Source organism: Scyliorhinus canicula, chromosome 8 (assembly GCF_902713615.1).
Source record: "Scyliorhinus canicula chromosome 8, sScyCan1.1, whole genome shotgun sequence".
In the NCBI taxonomy this organism is placed as follows: Eukaryota; Metazoa; Chordata; class Chondrichthyes; order Carcharhiniformes; family Scyliorhinidae; genus Scyliorhinus; species Scyliorhinus canicula.
This window is the reverse complement of record NC_052153.1, coordinates 90,952,440-90,971,576: the sequence shown is the minus strand read 5'-3', so window position 1 is coordinate 90,971,576 and position 19,137 is coordinate 90,952,440. Positions and strand designations below refer to the sequence as shown.

The following is a 19,137-nucleotide window of genomic DNA, read 5'->3' as shown; positions in this document are numbered from 1 at the left end:
TGGTTTGCGCACCCTCACATACATCTTCTACCCACTCAAAGAGCCGGCCCATCCTCGCCCTTGTAAGGTGCGCTCTATACACCACCTTCAGCTGTATCAGCCCCAATCCCGCATACAAGGTGGAGGCGTTCACCCTCCAGAGCACCTCACACCAGAACCCCTCCTCCATACCCTCTCCCAGCTCTTCCTCCCAATTTGCCTTGATCCCTTCTAGCGGCACCTTCTCCTCCTCCAAAATAGCCCTGTAGACCACCGATACTACCCCCTTCTCCAGTCACCCTGTCGTCAGCACCTCCTCCAATGTGGAAGCCAGCTCTACTGGGAAGCTCTGTATCTCCTTTCTGGCAGTCTCAAACCTGCATGTATATAAATATTTCCCCTGCTCCAGCCCATACTTCGCTCCCAGCTCCTTCAATCCTGCAAACTGACCCCCAAGAAACAAATCTTTTAGTGTCCTAATTCCTTTCTCCTCCCATCTCTGAAAATTTCCATCCCACTTCCCTGGCTCAAATCTATGGTTCCCCCGAATCGGCATTTCCCTTGACCTTGCCCCCAACCTAAAGTGCTGTCGAAACTCCCTCCAAATTCTTAACTAAGCTATTAAGATGGAGATGAGGAGATTTTTTTTTCTCTGAGGTTTGTTGATCTGTGGAATTCTCTTTTCCAAAGAGCAGCAGAGGCTGGGTTATTGAATAGTTTAAAGGCTGAGTTGGAGAGATTCTTGATTGACAAAGGGAGTCGAGGGGTACAGGGAATAGATTTTAAAAAGTGGAGTTGAGGCCACAAAGATCAGCCATGATTTTATCAAATGGTGGAATAAACTCGAAGAACCCAATTGACCTACTCCCCCGGTTCATATTCCATTTAATTGCCTATTCAGCGAATGGTTAAGCTAGCTATGAAACAATGGTAGACAGAGTTCTCGTCTAATAGATCGCTGTCTAAGACTTGCATCATCTGATTGTCCTACATGGACTTTTCTTTGTAATGCTAAATAATTTTCTTTCATTAGGTGTGTTGTTTAATCATACATATTTATTTATTTTATTTGGAACGTTATTTTCAATAGGACAAAACAATTTATGGTGCCTACTGCTTTCATTTTAAAGTTTTATTTCTTCAACTTCTAAAGTACCTTTTACCTTCACAATTTCTCCACCATGGTCTTCTGCAATTTAGTTTGATGATTAGCTGATGCAATGTGTACTGCTGCATGTTACCTAATTAACCATTATAGTTACTTAAGTTTAATCCCTCTGCCGAATATGGAATTGTTCACTACAAAGTGTTCCCACTTGCAGCCTGGCTGTGGTATATAGTAAGGGTAGGTGAGTTTAAATATTAACCGAGACTGATTTCATCCTGAAATGTTTATAAGTGTTATTTATTACGAAAAACATAAATACAGTTGCTACATGTCATGTTAATATCATATTTACATAATGAGAACCTTCTTATTGCAATCAGAATTCCATTATTTTACAATTCACCAAAGGGGAGATACATACTTATTGCCGCTATCGTTTTTTTTCTCCTAGAAAATTGAAAATGGACGATATGCCAAATACAAGTACTTTGGCCATAAAATGATTAATAACTCAGACTTATTTTTGATTACAAAAAGGTAAGATTTTAAGCTATTCCAGAGGTTTGTAAAATACGTTTTCAGAAAATGTTCCCACTGACAATTATTGTCCTGTTCACTTTGCTTGCAAGATTCTATGTCACCAAACTATGTTTAAACTGTGTATTTGAAAAATTCCAAACCCAAGGTGTGAAGTTGATGTTATGCTTTTGGGCTTCTATGTTAATATGCTATTTGGAATGAAGTCAATTGCCACTCACAGAAGTAGACTTCTCTCCTACAAACCTTGTGTTTATCTGACCAAACCTAACTAAATGCTGCAAAATCAAAGGTTTTACTTGCTATTATATGCTGGCCAGTTTACTGGATTCTGTCATTTGTCACAACACCCAGCAGAAAAATGTACATACTTGTTGAACCAAGATTTCTTATATAAATTAATAGATAAATGATATTTAGTGTCAGCCACGGTTCAGTTCGTAGTACTCTTGCTTCTGATTGATAAGGTTTGGGGTTCATTATCACTATCAATGACCAGAAACTGAACTAGACTAGGCATATAAATCGTGGTCAGAAGAGCAGATCAGAAACTAGGAATCCTCTCATGAGTAACTTCCCAAAACCTGCCCACCACCAAAAGGCACAAATCAGGAGTGTGCTCAAATACTCTCCACTTTCTCAGATAAGGGCAGGTCCAACAGTACTCGAGAAGCTTGACACCATCCAGATCAAAACAGCTCGCTTTATTGGCACCCCATCCACAAACATTCACTCCCTCCACCGTTGGCACACAGTGGCAGCAATGTGTACCATCTACAAGATGCACTGAAGGAACTCGCTATGGCTCCTTAGACCGCACCTTCCAAATCCATTAACATCTCGAAGGACAAAGGCAGAAGATGCATGGGAATACCAGCACCTAGAATTTCCCTCCAAATTAATCACCATCCTGATGTGGAATTAGATCACCATTCCTTCACTATTGCTGGGTCAAAATCCTGGAACTCCCTCCTTAACTGTGCTGTGTTTGTACCGATACCACAGGAACTGCAGCGGTCCAAGAAGGCAGTTCACTATCACCTTCTCAAAGGCAGTTGGGGATGGGCAAAAGCTGCTGGCCATATGCTGGCATACCATAAATTAATTTTTTAAAAGATTTCACTCGAGGCTGGAGCAAAGAAATCGAGGCTAATTTTGCTGATAAACACAAGGATGTAATAAGTGCTTCTGAAGAATAATGATCCTTTTAGATTCCAGGCTGAAATGTGTTCAGACCCCCCCCCCCTCCCAAATAAACTAACTATAGGTTTGTTGGTAGCAATAATGAGTCAGAAATGCCTAATTATTGTTAGTCACTGCAATTCTAAAAGACCATTTGAGGTAAAGACTTGAGCTATTTTTAACATAACAGTCACCAGTTCTCACTGCTAAACCCAATGGAAGATTGTGTTGTGATATGGCAGATGGTAAGCACTAGACTGCCCACATCCCAAAAGGGCAACTTGAACAATTTTATGAGATGGTATCTGAATTTAGGAGAAAGAATTTCAAACTAATTGTGAAGATTTGAAAAACTAAATTTAAACAATTATTGTGGTTTTCTAAATGACAGTTTGTACCATCTCAGATCTTTCTTCAATAATTTGCCCATCACCAAGGTTAGGCTGACAGGCCTAAAATTACTTGGATATCCTTTTTAAACAGTGCAAAATTAGTAATACTCCAGCCCAATAAATAAATGGAAGAGAGGCAAATTATGGTCTTCCCTTTTCATCTCTTAGCAGGCTGGGCTACATTTTTCTGGGCCTGGTGTTTGTAGGTCTTTCCATCATAAGGTCAGAAGTGGGGATGTTTGCGGATGGCTGCACAATGTTCAGCACCATTTGCGACTCCTCAGATAAAGAAGCAGTCTCTGTCCAAATGCAGCAAGACCTGGACAACATCCGAGCTTGGGCTGACAAATGGCAGGTTACATTCGCGCCAAACAGATGCCAGGCAATACCCATCTTCTACAAGACAGGATCTAACTGCCCCTTGACATTCAATGGCATTCAATTACCATTGCTGATTCCTCCATAGTCAACATCCTGGGAGTTACCTTGATCAGAAACTAAACTTGTCTAACCATATTAAAACTGTGGCTAGCAGGGCAGGTCAAAGGCTAGAAATTCTATGACTCACCTCCTGACCCGCTAAAGTCTGTCCACCATCTACAAGACACAAATCAGGGGCGAAATTCTCCCACCCCCAGCAGGGTCGGAGAATCGCCTGGGGGCGCCTAAAATCGCGCCCCCGCCGTAGCAGAGATTCTCCGCCACCCGGGAAGTGGCGGGGGCAGGAATCTCGCCACTCCGATCGGAGAGGCCCCTGCAGTGATTCTCCAGCCCGGATGGGCCGAAGTCCCGCCGCCGAGGTATAAACCACCTCTGGAACGGCGGGCTCAGCGGCGCGAGCAGGCCCCCGGGGTCCTGGGGGGGTGGGGGGCGATCGAACCCCGGGGGGTGCCCCCACGGTGGCCTGGCCCGCGATCGGGGCCCCCCGCTCAGACACCCCGGGCCAGTGCCCTGGGTGCACTATATTCCTCCGTGACCGCCACGGCCTCCGCCATGGCGGAAGCGGAAGAGAACCCCACATTGCGCATGCGCCGGCAGTGACGTCAGCGGCCAGCTGCCGCTGACATCACTGCCGGCGCATGCCGGACCGGCGAAAGCCTTTCGGCCAGCCCCGCTGCCGGGGGCGCCGGTTTTTTGCACCGGTCTTCTGGTGCCAACCGCTCTGGCCCGCATTTCCCCACCCAACTCCTCTTCCCATTTGTGCTTAATCTCTCTACCGGAGGGCCCTCCCTCCCCTTCAACTCACTGTAGATATTCGACATTCCCCTCCTCCCCAATATCATCCTCCGACAACAACTTATCCTGCAACACCAGAGGCAGCAGCCCCGGGAATGACGGCACCTCTTTCCTCACAAAATCCCTCACCTGCAGGAATCTGAAACCATTCCCTTTGGCAACTAATATGTCTCATCCAACTCCTCCAGTCCCGCCCATAAACAAGTCTCTAAAGTGCTCTATCCCCACCTGCCTCCACCCCCGGAACCTCGCACCCAGCCCCACTGACACAAACCTATGATATTGGCGCCCACAACAACATACCCTCCAACCCAAAATGGTGCCTACACTGGCTCTAAACCTGTAACGCGTAAGCCACCATTGGGCTCACTGAGTACTTGGCGAGAACTGAAGGGACACCAACAGCACTGCCCTCAAATTCGTAACCCTACACAAAGACACCTCCATCCTGCCACACACCGATCCCTCCTCCACCGCTTATTTCTTCACCATTGCTATGTTCGCCATCTAATAATAAGCCATCAGATTTAGCAGCATCAGCCCCCCCCCCCCCCCCCCCCCCCCCCCCAACTCGTCCCCTCACCAAGTACACCCTCCTCAGCCACAGGGTCTTCTCTGCCCACATAAACCCCTAAATTATCCCGTTCACTTTCCCAAAAAAGGACTTAGGAATCAAAGAGCTCTGGAATATAAACAAGAAAGAATCTCCCCCTTCCCCCCACACATTCCTCCTGGTACCCCCCACTTCACTCTCGTTAACTAGTCCACCCAGCTCACATGGTGGCCCCTGCTCAAGGCCTCTGACTGCCCCGCCCCCTCACAATCCACCCCTCCGTCCCTTCCAACCCTTCCAACAAAGGAATACAAAAGGCACACTCGCCAACACAGCTCCGCCATCATAACCTGCCCCACTCCACCCACCCAAAATGCCCCACAATTTGCACAGGACTCCTCTCCAAACTTCACACTCCTCCCAGTCCTTGGTCTCTCATAAAGTCCATCACCTTTTCCGGCGAGTCAAAATCAAATTCCAGCTTTTGATGCATCACCCATAAGCGGGCAGGGTAGAAAATACCGAACTTCACGCCCTTTTTGTAGAGGGCAGCCTTTATCTAATTATACACGGCCCTCCGCTTGGCCAGCTCTGCACCCAGGTCTTGGTAAATCTGCAGTTCTTTCCCCTCCCAGGTGCACTTCTTGGTCTGCACCAAGTCCACCTTAAGATCTTCTCTTTCTCCAGGAAATGATGCAGCTTCACCACCATAGCCCTCAGCAGCTCCCCACCCGTGGTGGCCCCCTCCCCCATCAACTTCTCCAACATGCTCACCACAGGTTTGGTGGCCTTCGTATTTTCGATGCCTTTGGGCATCCCCACAATCCTCATTCTGCTTCCTGGAGTGGTTCTCTAGATCCTCCAGCTTCTCTCTGTCTTTTCTGGCTGCTCATTACCATCCCCATCTCCAACGAGGTCAGTCAATCCTCATGCTCCACCATAGACTCCTCCACCTTCTGGATCGACAGGCCCAGAGCCTCCTGTCTCTGCTCAATCGGCGCTCTAAGCGGCTCCACCACCTTAGACAAATCCTCTAAGGCCTCCTTCCTCTACTGCTAGAATTTGCCATTAGGAACTCCACCAGCTGCTCCGCCGACTACTGGGAGGGCAGCGTTGCCCCCTTGCCCTCCGCCATCTTCACCTGTGTCGCACAACAAAAACTTTCTTACTCCAACTGCTCTCTCTTCCTCTTGGCACTCCTCGTCCGATGAGCCATACACCAGCCCCACCAGAGGACTATTACATTCCCTGGGCACACAGCTTTTGCCCTCAAACACCACACAGTTCGGGTGGGGAAAGACGGAAAAAATGCAGCTCGAGTGGGAGCCACCAAATGTGCAGCCACTCACTCCATGGCCGCCACTAGATATCCAACACTTGTAATATTGATAGTCTTTTTTGCTGTTTGTACAGGGCCAAAGTCTGCTACTGTTCTAGATCAACTTCATCCCATCACCAGACCTCTAATTTTAATTTTGAGCTCCTTCTCATTTCCTCCTCTCTTTAACACTAGGACATATCTATCCTAATCTTGCTATGTAGCCATGACCAGTGTAACTTCAGTTTTCCTGTGTTTATCTCTATGTATGTGACCATCACATTGATCTTTTCCAATTTTTCTTCTTTTCACTACCTCTCCTAGGGTTGTGCCTCCTCACAATATGTCTCCTCCCATTTCTCCCACCTTATATTTGACCCTCAACCCCAAATCCCTAATCCAACCATCACTATTTTTCATCTATTTTATGCTGCTGTCCCAGATTTGACTCCCACCTGGATAAGCCTACAGCTTCCTTTTGTGCCTCATCTGGTGACCTCCGAAGTGTTTATCAAGGCACTTGTTGCTGCCTCCTTATGGGCATCAATGTAAACTGCCTCATCCTACTTTTTCACTGATTGTCCTACCCACTGTACCCTCAAGGTGTTGTCCTACCCACTGTACCCTCAAGGTGTTGTCCTACCCACTGTACCCTCAAGGTGTTAATCTTGTGAGCCCCTCATTTACCTTTCCTAAGCACTCATCTTATGGAACCTGACCATGAATAAGCTCTTGTTGCCCCTCTCTGCATCTCCTTTCAGAATGTATATTCACCTATGAACAAGACCCTTTCCACCCATGAGATAATTGTGGGGTAGCTGCATTCGCATAGCATTTACAGAATCATAGAATTTAGTGCAGAAGGAGGCCATTCAGCCCATCGTGTCTGCACCAGCTCTTCGAAAGAGCACCCTACCCAAGCCCACATTCCCACCCTATCCCCATAACCAGTAACCTCAGTAACCCCACCCAACTACTGTAGTATCAGTTCTGTCTGGGATCTGCAAGTTCCAATCCACAGGCAACCTTGCACCTGCTTGTTTTCCTAGTACTGTCCAATTTTCCCTGTACTCTTTGCGAATGTCTATTTTGGAATCTGGACGTGGCCACCCCAGGTGGCTACAAACCTGGGACCCTGGAGCTGTGAAGCAATTGTGCTAACCACTATGCTACCATGCTGCCCATCTTGGCTTTGAGGGGATGTTTGCTATGGATGATGACATCTTACCCCTCACTGAAACCCCCCCTGCCTAGCTCTACCTTCCACCAGTTGCCCCATGCAGATCACTGGTGCCGATTTGGTCCAGGTCACCACATTACATTTTGGTCTGTCTCCATACATCTCTGGTCGGGACTGACAAGTAAAAACACCAGGTTACAAGGTCAACAGGAAAGATCAAGAAAAGGTAGAGTAGGAGGAGTATTCTCTGTGATTAAAGATGAAATAGCTTCAATGATAAGAAATAATAAAATGTAAACAGGCAATAGAGACTTCAAAGCTTTATGGATAGAATTAGGATATAGAAAGGGATTTAACACTATAATGGGAACTCTGTATAGTCCCCGAGTTAGATTTATAAAAGCAGAGATTGGACAAGTATGTGGCATAAACAAAGTCCTTTTAATGAAAGATTTTAACTTTCATTATAGACTAGTTCACCTGAGAAATGTAGTGAATTTCTTCTGGGTTCAGGATAGTTTTCTGCAACAACAAGTGGTACTTCATGGAAGCTCTGGTGGCCTTGCTTATGTCATCTCTTTTCGGGAAGGCCGACCACATTAAGTGCCAAAGGCTCTTAACTGGATAGTGGTGGGCATTCCCTGGGATTAATGATCCAGGGACAGAAATCCCACCCACAGCAGGCTCCTGGCCAATCGGAGGCAGTGGCTACTGTCGGTAGGACACCAAACTAAGGCCTAATTTTGTTGTTCGATCTCCGGTCATAGAAATGTTATGGCAGGAGGATGGTCATGGGAGAGGAGTGTCAGCATCAAGGGATGGAGAAGCTCTGTGACTCCCGCACCCATTCCTGATGCCTGGGATCGCGATCAGGCATTGAGTGCCTTTGAATGTAGGATCCACTTGGGAGTCCGTTAGTAACTGTTCATGGGTTTGCTTGCCCTGCTGAAGTATGAAGAACTCCCATCATTCGCTGGTTTAATACCAGCGGTGTGGGATTGAGGGCCGTAAATGAACTTCAAGTGCCTACTTGATGGCCTCAATTGGCGGTGGGGTGGGAAGGCCTTCCCGTTACAGAATTAATAGAGGTGGAAACTGGGTCCCTGATGAATTAAATTCTCTCTACCAGCAAACTCACCAGAGCAGAGGGCATTAAATTCTGCCCCAATACATCCTAAAACCCATTCTTAGATTTATTAATAAGTAAACAATTATCTAATAGCAATCATTAAATGAGCAAGTTCAACCTTGTGTTTGAAAGGAAGAAATGCTAGACAATGACTAAAATTCTAATTTGGTTATCACTGACTTCAATGATATAAGACAGAGACAGTATAGAGTAAACTAGGTGAATCCATCTAATAATCTTTATTATTGTCACAGATAGGCTTACATTAACACTGAAAATCCACTAGTCGCTGCACATCTGGCGCCTTTTCAGGTACACTGTAGGAAAATTCAGAATGTCCAAATCATCTAATAGCACGTCTTTAGGGACTTGTGTGAAGAAACCGGAGCACCCACAGGAAACACTGGGAGAATGTGCAGACTCCACACAGACAGTGACCCAAGCCAGGGAATCAAACCTGGGACCATGACGCTGTGAGGCAACAGTGCTAACCATGGGCGGCATGTGGTGCAGTGGATAGCACTGGGACTGCGGCGCTGAGGAGCTGGGTTCGAATTCCGGCCCTGGGTCACTGTCCGTGTGGAGTTTGCACATTCTCCCCATGTCTGCGTGGTTTTCACGCCCACAAGCCAAAGATGTGCAGGTTAGGTGGATTGGCCACGCTAAATTGCCTCTGAATTGGAAAAAAAATAATTGGGCACTTTAAATTTATTTATAAAAACAGTGCTAACCACTGTGCTACCATGCCGCTCATGAGGGCAAAGTGATAGAGGATCTGTAGGAAATGTTAATGTGATCTAGAACCAGTTTATACCCTGTAAGAAGCAAAAGCACAATCAGACAAAGAGGACTGGGCAAGATGAGGAACACGTGCTAAGACAGGAATTTGGTAGAGGTGGATATTTGGTGCAGAGAAGGGGAAAAGAGGTGCTTCTTTTTATACCTTTTTCCAGCCTCCAGTAGATGATAAATATCCTTTTGGCTCCAAACTAGGAGACTTGCTATTACTTTGTGTGTGTAAATGTAATAAGATTTGACCAATCAAATAAGTAAGGCTAGACAGTCATAGCATGGATGGTGGTGTGCTATAACTGCAAGATGTAGGTATCTGTGGAATGTATAGCAGTCAACAATATCTGCAGTAAGTATTTATGGTTGGAAATTTTCTGAGTTGGTATCTGAGTTGCAGACATTGCGGAGCATCAGGGTGAGTTACCTGGACACTTTGCTCTAGGAGGCAGCTGCACCCCTTAGTCTAAGTCGAACTTTAGAATTGGTCAATTGTCAGGCAAGTATGGGAATCCAGCAAGTAGTTATGGAGTCGCCTCAGTTTGACTTTGGCCAACAGATACGAGTGGATGAGAATGACTGCAGAGTGGATGAGCAGACGGAGCATGGCTGCAGAATGCCATTCAAGTGGGAGGAGCAAAAGGAACATGGTGACAGTATGGTCAGGGGCATTGACTCTGTTCTCGCGACCGGGAACTCCAAAAGGTTGCGTTTCCGGCTTCTTGCCAGCTTTAAAGACATCTCCTCACAGCTGGAAACAAACTTGGGAGTGGCAGGGGGAGGATTCAGTTGTCCTGGTCCATGTAGAAACTAATACTATATAATATATCAGGAATGATATTCTCCTGAGAAAGTTTGAAGATTTTGGATCTAAATTAAAATGCAGTGCATCAAAGGTAATCTTCTCTGGATTATCTGAGCCATATGCCAATTGGCATGGGGTCAAGCCTATTAAAGAATTAAGCATATGGTTGAAAGAGTAGCGTGGAAAGAGGGGGACTAAATTCATAAGGCCCCAGCACCAGTACTAGGGAGAGTTGGTCCATTGAGATGAGTCCATTTAAATAAAGCTGGGACTAGTATCCTGACAAATTGTATAACTAGACTGTGATAGGACTTTAAACTACTTGCTTGTGTCTGTTGTGGTGGGGGGCGGGAGGGAAGAGTGGAGAGGGGGCAAGACAGGGGTGTCCACTCTCCCCACGACTGTTTGCCCTGGTCATAGAGCCTTTGGCAATGGCGCTACGAGCGTCGAACGTTTGGCGGGGATAGGGCGGGGGGGGGGGGGGGGGGGGGGGGGGGGGGGGGGGGGGGGGAGAGGGGGGGGGACACAGGGTCTTGCTCGATGCAGTCGATTTTCTCCTATATATAACAGACTCTCTGAGGCGGGGGGGAGAGAATTGGAGGGATTTTGGGGATACTGGAGGAATTTGGCCGGTTCTCAGGTTATAAATTGAATATGGGCAAAAGCGAGGTTTTCACGATACAGGCAAGGGGGCAGGAGAAGGGGTTAGGGGAGATGCCGTTCAAGGTGATGGGAGGGAGCTTTAGATATCTGAGTAATCAAGTGGCACGGGACCGGGGTCAGGTTCACAAATTGAATTTGGGTAGATTAATAGAACAGATGAAAGGGGACTTCTGAAGGTGGGACGTGCTCCTGCCGTCACTGGCGGGGAGGATACTGACTGTGAAAATGACAGTCCTCCCAAGATTGCTGTTTGTATTTCAGTATGTCCCAATTTTCATCCCTAAGGGAAGATGAATGCGGTGAACTTGGGTTTTATTTGAGCCGGGAAAAACCCGCAGGTAGAGAAGGTCTTGCTTGAGCGGGGGGGGGGGGGGGGGGGGGGGGTGGCTCTTCTGAACTTTATCAATTATTACTGGATGGCTAATATATCGATGGTCAGTTAGTAGGTAGAGGTCGGTGTGAGAGTGGGTGGAGGCAGCATCTTGCAAGGGCACGAGCCTGAGGGCTTTGTTGACTGCACCTTTGCCGTTCTCGCCGGCTCGGTATTCCACAAACCTGGTGGTAGGGGCAGCCCTGAGGGTGTGGGCGCAGTGGAGACAACATATGGGGTTGGAAGGCATCGGTGTGATCACCGATCTGTGACAACCATCGGTTCGCTCCGAGGGGAATGGACTGGTGCTTTAGGAGGTGGCAGCGGGCAGGGATCGAGGGTTTTGGAGATCCTTTCATTGAGGAGGGTTTTCCAAGTTTGGAGGAGCTAGAGGAGGAGTTTGAGTTGTCAGTACTTGCAAGTACGGGATTTTGTTTGGAGGCATGTCCCGAGCTTTCTGAGCCTCCCACAAAGGGGGCTGCAGGACAAGGTGCTGTTAAAAACTGGAGTCGGGGAGGGGAGGGTCTCGGAGGTATATAAGGAGGTGATGGAGTGGGAAGAAGTTCCAATGGGGGAGGTGAAGAGGAAGTGGAAGGAAGAGTTGGGAGGGTAGTTCGAAGTTGGTCTACGGGAGGAGGCCCTATGGAGAGTGAACGCGTCCTCGTCGTCTGCCAGGCTCAGCCTGATCCAATTCAAGGTGGTCCACAGGGCTCATATGACTGTGGCCTGGATGAGCAGGTTTTCTGAGGAGGTGGAGGACAGCTGTGAGCGAGGTCCTGCGAATCACGTGCACATGTTCTGGGTGTGACCGAGGTTGAGGGGCTTTTGGCAGGGATTGCGGATGTCTTGCAAGGGAGGGTGTCTCCGAGTCCAGAGGTGGCAATGTTCCTCTGGCAACCTATCTCCTTGACCCATGATTCACAATTCCTAAACCTGTCCTTTGACCTGAAAAGTCCGTGGAGACTCTAACTTGTTTACGAGTTGAGTTTCAACTTTTCTTTGATCTGGGGAAATGTTAATAAATGTTAATAAAAGCAATTCTCTTCAGACTTGGTGTTTTCAAGTCACCAGCTAAACAGGTCCAGCTGCCATTTTATGGGTATCAACCTTCTAACTCTGCCCTTTTAAGTATACATGGGCCATTCTTTGAATAGTAATTAATTTATGTTTCTTTACCAACCTCTTAAAATTAGGTTTTCCACCATCGCTGCTATATTTAATACTTCAATCCCCAAATTAAAAGCTATATTCCTAAAACATATGAACAAAATCAGATATATTCATAATAAAATTGTACAGTTAACTGATTTTAAAAAAAATGTAGAAACATACATTACAAATCTCAGGTATAAAGTTTCTTTCAAATGTATTATTCATAAACATTACTTGACATCTTTCTGCTTGGGTGTTTCTATATTCAATTTGGTCACCTTGTCATGCCAGTTGAGATGATGTGGAGATGCCAGCGTTGGACTGGGGTGAGCACAGTAAGAAGTCTTACAACACCAGGTTAAAGTCCAACAGGTTTGTCAACTTGTCATGGAGCCCACAAGGGAGCAGGCTATTCTGGACCTAGTGCTATGTAATGAACCAGACTTTATAAAAGATCTTAAAGTAAGGGAACACTTAGGAAGCAGCGATCATAATATAGTTGAGTTCAGTCTGCAGTTTGAAAGAGAGAAGGCAAAATCGGATGTAATGGTGTTACAGTTAAATAAAGGTAATTACGAGGGCATGAGAGAGGAACTGGCGAAAATCGACTGGAAGCAGACCCTAGTGGGGAAGACAGTAGAGCAAAAATGGCAGGAGTTTGTATGCATAATTGAGGACACTGTACAGAGGTTCATCCCCAAGAAAAGAAAGATTATCCGGGGAGGGATTAGACAGCCATGGCTGACAAAGGAGGTCAGGAAATGTATCAAAGAAAAAGAGAGATCCTATAAAGTGGCCAAAAGCACTGGGAAATCAGAAGATTGGGAAGGCTACAAAAACAAACAGAGGTTAACAAAGAGACAAATAAGGAAGGAGAGGATCAAATATGAAGGCAGGCTAGCCAGTAATATAAGAAATGATAGTAAAAGTTTCTTTCAATACATAAGAAACAAACGACAGGCCAAAGTAGACATTGGGCCAATTCAAACTGATTCCGGAAGGCTAGTGATGGGAGACGAGGAAATGGCTGGAGAACTTAATAAGTACTTTGCGTCTGTCTTCACAGTGGAAGACATGAGTAATATCCCAAAAATTATAGAGGGTCAGGGGGCTGAGTTGAGTATGGTTGCCATTACAAAAGAGATGGTGCTAAAAAAGCTAAAAGGTCTTAAAATTGACAAATCTCCTGGCCCCGATGGGCTACACCCTAAAGTTCTGAGAGAGGTGGCTGAAGAAATAGCGGAAGCGTTGGTTGAGATCTTTCAAAAATCACTGGAGTCAGGGAAAGTCCCGGACGATTGGAAGATCGCTGTTGTAACCCCCTTGTTCAAGAAAGGATCAAGACAAAAGTTGGAAAATTATAGGCCAATTAGCCTAACCTCGGTTGTTGGTAAAATTCTAGAATCGATCGTTAAGGATGAGATTTCTAAATTCTTGGAAGAGCAGGGTCGGATTAGAACAAGTCAACATGGATTTAGTAAGGGGAGGTCGTGCCTGACGAACCTGTTAGAATTCTTTGAGGAGGTGACAAGTAGGTTAGACCAGGGAAACCCAGTGGATGTGGTCTATCTGGATTTCCAAAAGGCCTTTGATAAGGTGCCACACAGGAGGCTGCTGAGTAAGGTGAGGGCCCATGGTGTTCGAGGTGAGCTACTGGCATGGGTTGAGGATTGGCTGTCTGACAGAAGGCAGAGAGTTGGGATAAAAGGTTCTTTTTCGGAATGGCAGCCGGTGACCAGCGGTGTCCCACAGGGTTCAGTGTTGGGGCCGCAGCTGTTCACCATATATATTAATGATCTGGATGAAGGGACTGGGGGCATTCTAGCGAAGTTTGCCGATGATACAAAGTTAGGTGGTCAGGCAGGTAGTGCTGAGGAAGTGGGGAGGCTGCAGAAGGATCTAGACAGTTTGGGAGAATGGTGCAGGAAATGGCTGATGCAATTCAACGTGAGAAAATGTGAGGTCTTGCACTTTGGAAAAAAGAATCCAAGCATAGACTACTTTCTAAACGGTGAGAAAATTCATAATGCCAAAGTACAAAGGGATCTGGGAGTGCTAGTCGAGGATTCCCTCAAGGTAAACATGCAGGTTGAATCTGTGATTAAGAAAGCGAATGCAATGTTGTCATTTATCTCAAGAGGGTTGGAATATAAAAGCAGCGATGTGCTACTGAGCCTTTATAAGGCTCTGGTTAGGCCCCATTTGGAGTACTGTGTCCAGTTTTGGACCCCACATCTCAGGAAGGACATACTGGCACTGGAGCGTGTCCAGCGGAGATTCACACGGATGATCCCTGGAATGGCGGGTCTAACATATGATGAACGGCTGAGGATCCTGGGATTGTATTCATTGGAGTTTAGAAGGTTAAGGGGAGATCTAATAGAAACTTACAAGATAATACATGGCTTAGAAAGGGTGGACGCAAAGAAACTGTTTCCGTTAGGCGAGGAGACGAGGGCACAGCCTTAGAATTAGAGGGGGTAAATTCAGAACAGAAATGCGGAGACATTTCTTCAGCCAGAGAGTGGTGGGCCTGTGGAATTCATTGCCGCGGAGTGCAGTGGAGGCCGGGACGCTAAATGGCTTCAAGGCAGAGATAGATAAATTCTTGATGTCGCGAGGAATTAAGGGCTACGGGGAGAATGCTGGTAGGTGGAGTTGAAATGCCCATCAGCCATGATTGAATGGCGGAGTGGACTCGATGGGCCGAATGGCCTTACTTCCACTCCTATGTCTTATGGTCTTATAGGTTTGATTCAAACACGAGCTTTCGGAGCGCAGCTCCTTCCTCAGGTGAATGGCGAGGTATGTTCCAGAAACATTTATATAGACAAAGTCAGAGATGCTGGACAATGCATTCCAAGCATTGTCCAGCATCTCTGACTTTGTTGTTTCTGGAACATACCTCGCCATTCACCTGAGGAAGGAGCTGCGCTCCGAAAGCTCGTGTTTGAATCAAACCTGTTGGACTTTAACCTGGTGTTGTAAGACTTCTTACTATGCCAGTTGAGGGCAGACAGTCCTTGCATACAGAAATATAACTGCCATTTTCTATACAGGCACCATTTAAAAATTTGTATGGCTGAACATCTAACAGATTAAGAGAAAATAATGATTTAATTATTTTATACAATCTGTAATATATTTACAAAATGATAGAGGATGAAATCCACATAAGAGAGCACTCAGTGGCATTAAGTAAAGGAAAATAGCCTAACATAAGCCATAACTGTAATGTAATAGAATCTAATGGGAGGGTGAATATAGTAATGTGAATGATTGATTTTAACCTTGGAAATGGCAGTGCAACTTGATCTGTGTATCCACTATTATTTTGCAAACGGTCTTAGCAAAATATCTAGGCATGCCATCCAAGAGGCTGTGAGCTGATTGCTTCCAATTATTAACCTGGATGCTCTGAACAAGTCAGTATAACTGCATGAGCTTGTTACTTTTCAAATTCCCTATTTCTCTCTGTCACTCGATTAGGTAAAGTTCAGTCTGCTGTAAAAGAAAGTCAAAGCATGAGTCAGCCTGTACATTCATTGATGCTTTGCACCCCTATGATCAATTCAAATAAAACATTAATGTAAATTCCAGATTGCCAGTTCAAGTCTCTACCAAAATGAGTTGAAACAACCTTTGGATGCTGTTTTAATATTTATGGTGTACCCTTTGTTAATCTTATTGCATGAAATGTCATTTTCCAGTGGTATATTATTTGTAACACAAGGAGCATTTGGACAGTTGAATTGTGAATGGCAGTACAGCTTTGAGGAATTCACTAAAGAGCCCTTCATTGTTGATGGAAGGAGGCTACGTATTGAAGCAAAAGTAAGTAAATGATTGGAAGGCGGTCTTATTTCTACTTGCATTGTTATTGATGACATACGCTGTTAAAGAAATAGAAAAGAATGTATATGTTGATTTGAAAAAAGGTGCTTTGTTTTAAATGTACATCAGTAAACTTTAACAATACATTCAAAGTGGTCTTTTTCTCTCTCCTCTGACATATTCTGCAGACATTCCATTGAACATATCCCTTTAATTGTCATTTCAATAATAGTGAATCATTTGAATGACTATACTCTGTTCAAAAGTGCATGGATATCATCACTGTTGCAATGCCTAAATAACACTTGTCTTTACTGCTATAAAAACATTTCCGCACATTACATATAAATTTATATTAGTCTAGGCTTAATCGCACTATATCTTCATCTCCCAGCTAGACTGAGGCACAGGCCGGAGAAGCTGACCACTATCCCAACAGTGCCCAGCTGTGAGCAATCGGCGACGCGAAGGCTCAAACATCCGCCCCACCCCTATCTGTACGTCCCGCAGGTCCAAAACCCCAAATATGGCCCCTAGGGTATAGGGCTTCAAATCCATTTGCAAGATTGCCGATATGGTGCTGGGGCAAGACCAGAACATATGAACGTGATTAGAACATAGAACATACAGTGCAGAAGGCCATTCGGCCCACCGAGTCTGCATCGACCCACTTTTTATTTTAAAAAATAATTTTAATTCAAATTTTTGCATAATATCAACAACAAAGACAGAATTTTTTTTTTACAAAGAACAGTCCCCCCCCCCCCCCCCCCCCCCCACGCATACACAGCGGAAGAGATAAACTAACACCCATCTTTCCCCAAAACATCTGCCCGTCCCTTCAATAGACAGGACAGAAACTGCCCCCCCCCCCCGGCGTATACACAGAAGAGGAAATGAATTAATGCCCGACATTGGCACAGAACTATGCCCGTCCCTTTAGTACAAAACATCCCCCCCCCCCCGGGACCCTGGCGCTGTGAAGCCACAGTGCTAGTCACTTGTGCTACAGTGCTACCCACGGGGGATTGGTTGGGTACCTCCCACACCACTCACACTTGCCTCCACTCCCTCAAACAACCGGCTCATCTTCAACTTCGTTAAATGTGCTATTGCACCGCCTTTAACTGAATCAACCCTAATCTTGAAGTCATGGCATTCACCCGACGCAACACTAAACACTACACCCCCTCCTCCAGCCCCATTCCCAACTTCTCCTCCATTTTGCTTTAACCCCCTCCAGTGGTACCATATCCTCCTCCAGAATGATCCCACAAATCTCTGATGTTCCCACCCCCTCTTCTCCATGCCCGTCCCCAATAGCAGTCTGTCTAACAACGAGAGGGCATCATCACCAGCACGTTGGAAAGCACTTCCTCGCAAAATCCTGTACCTGCATATACCGCAATGTCTCGGATGATGGGATCCCAAACTCCTCTGTCAACTCCACCAAACCTGCGAATCGCCCCTTCAGAAACAAATCCCTCATTCCTACAACCCCCTTGTCCTCACAGCCCCTGAACCAAGGATCTAATTTAGCCGGTTCAAACAGGTGATTTGCACCGATCGGTGCCATCTTCGACTCTGCCCCTAGCTTAAAATGTATCCCGAGAAATCCCTATAGTGAATCAACAGCCCCATTATATCCCCCACCATGGGGACCGAGTCCAAGATGTACAAAAGGCCATTGGCATGTCGAGAAATCATATGCTCCATCCCTCCCCTCATTATCCCCCTCCATGTACCTGACTGCCTCAGCACGATGGCTAAGGCTCTGTTGCCTGCGCAAACACGAGAGGACATAGGACACCACTGCCTCATTCCCCTAGACAAGAAGTATCCCAAATTTGTATGGACCACCTTGGGCTCCCTGTACCCATGACACAAACTTGGGCCTTATCCCAAACCATTCCGACACTGCAAACAAGTAACTCCCTCCACCCTATCAAAGACCTTCTCCGCATGCAGCACCATAATAATCTCCTGCTCCCTCCCTCCTGATGGGGAGTCCACCATGTTCAACAAGCGCCGCACATTCGAGGAAAACTGCCTGTCTTTACAAATCCTTTATGTTCCTCAACAACCACCTGCGGAAGGCACTCCTCAAACCTGAGCGCCAGCACCTTACCAAGAATCTTGGCATTGACCTGTATGACTCGCACTTTACCAGGTACTTATCTTTCAATAGAAGAAAAATGGAAACCTGCCTCATCGTCTCCAGGAGTGCTCCCCTTGCCACCTCATCCTCAAACATCCCCGACAGCAGTACCAACAGGTCCTCAAATTTCTTTTAAATTCCACTGGGAACCCATGCCAAGCCGGTCTGTATTTTCCCAATGGCCATCCGAACCTACACAATCCCCCAGTGGCTCCTCCAACTCCTCCTTATCCTCCTCCCCACCACAGGCACTCCAATCCCTCCAAAAACTCCATAAGCGGAATTCTCCCAAATTCCCACGATGGCCTGACGCCGGCGTAAAAAGTGTCACGAACCACACCGGCACTTCCGGGGGCTAGGCCTGCGCCAGAGTAGTTGGCGCCGCGCAGACCAGCGCCGAAGGGCCAGCGCAAGTTAGCACATGCACAGAACCGTCGCCGTGGTTCCGCGCATGTGCAGACCAGCTGGCGTATTCTAGCGCATGCGCAGGAGGGGTGTCTTCTCCATGCCTGCCATGGCGGAGCCCTACAGAGGCCGACGCGGAAGGAAGGAGTGCCCCCACGGCACAGGCCCGCCCGCAGATCGGTGGGCCCCGACCGCGGGCCAGGCCACCGTGGGGGCCCCCAGGGCCGGACCCCCCTGCGTCCCCCGAGGACCGCACCAACCGGCCTACCAGCCAGATCCAGCCATGTGGGACCATGCCCAATCCATTCCGGCGGGACTGGTAAGAAACCGACGGCCACCAGGGCCCG

The 19,137-nt window shown here is 46.7% G+C and overlaps 1 protein-coding gene across 1 annotated transcript in view; it reads left to right on the top strand.

The window, feature by feature from the left end:
• The window catches only part of vps13a (vacuolar protein sorting 13 homolog A), a 634,190-nt gene that overhangs the window by 607,274 nt on the left and 7,779 nt on the right, over positions 1–19,137 (top strand). The window contains 2 exon segments of the mRNA XM_038803880.1: positions 1,539–1,624; positions 16,104–16,227. Coding sequence (XP_038659808.1) covers positions 1,539–1,624; positions 16,104–16,227 — 210 coding nt within the window.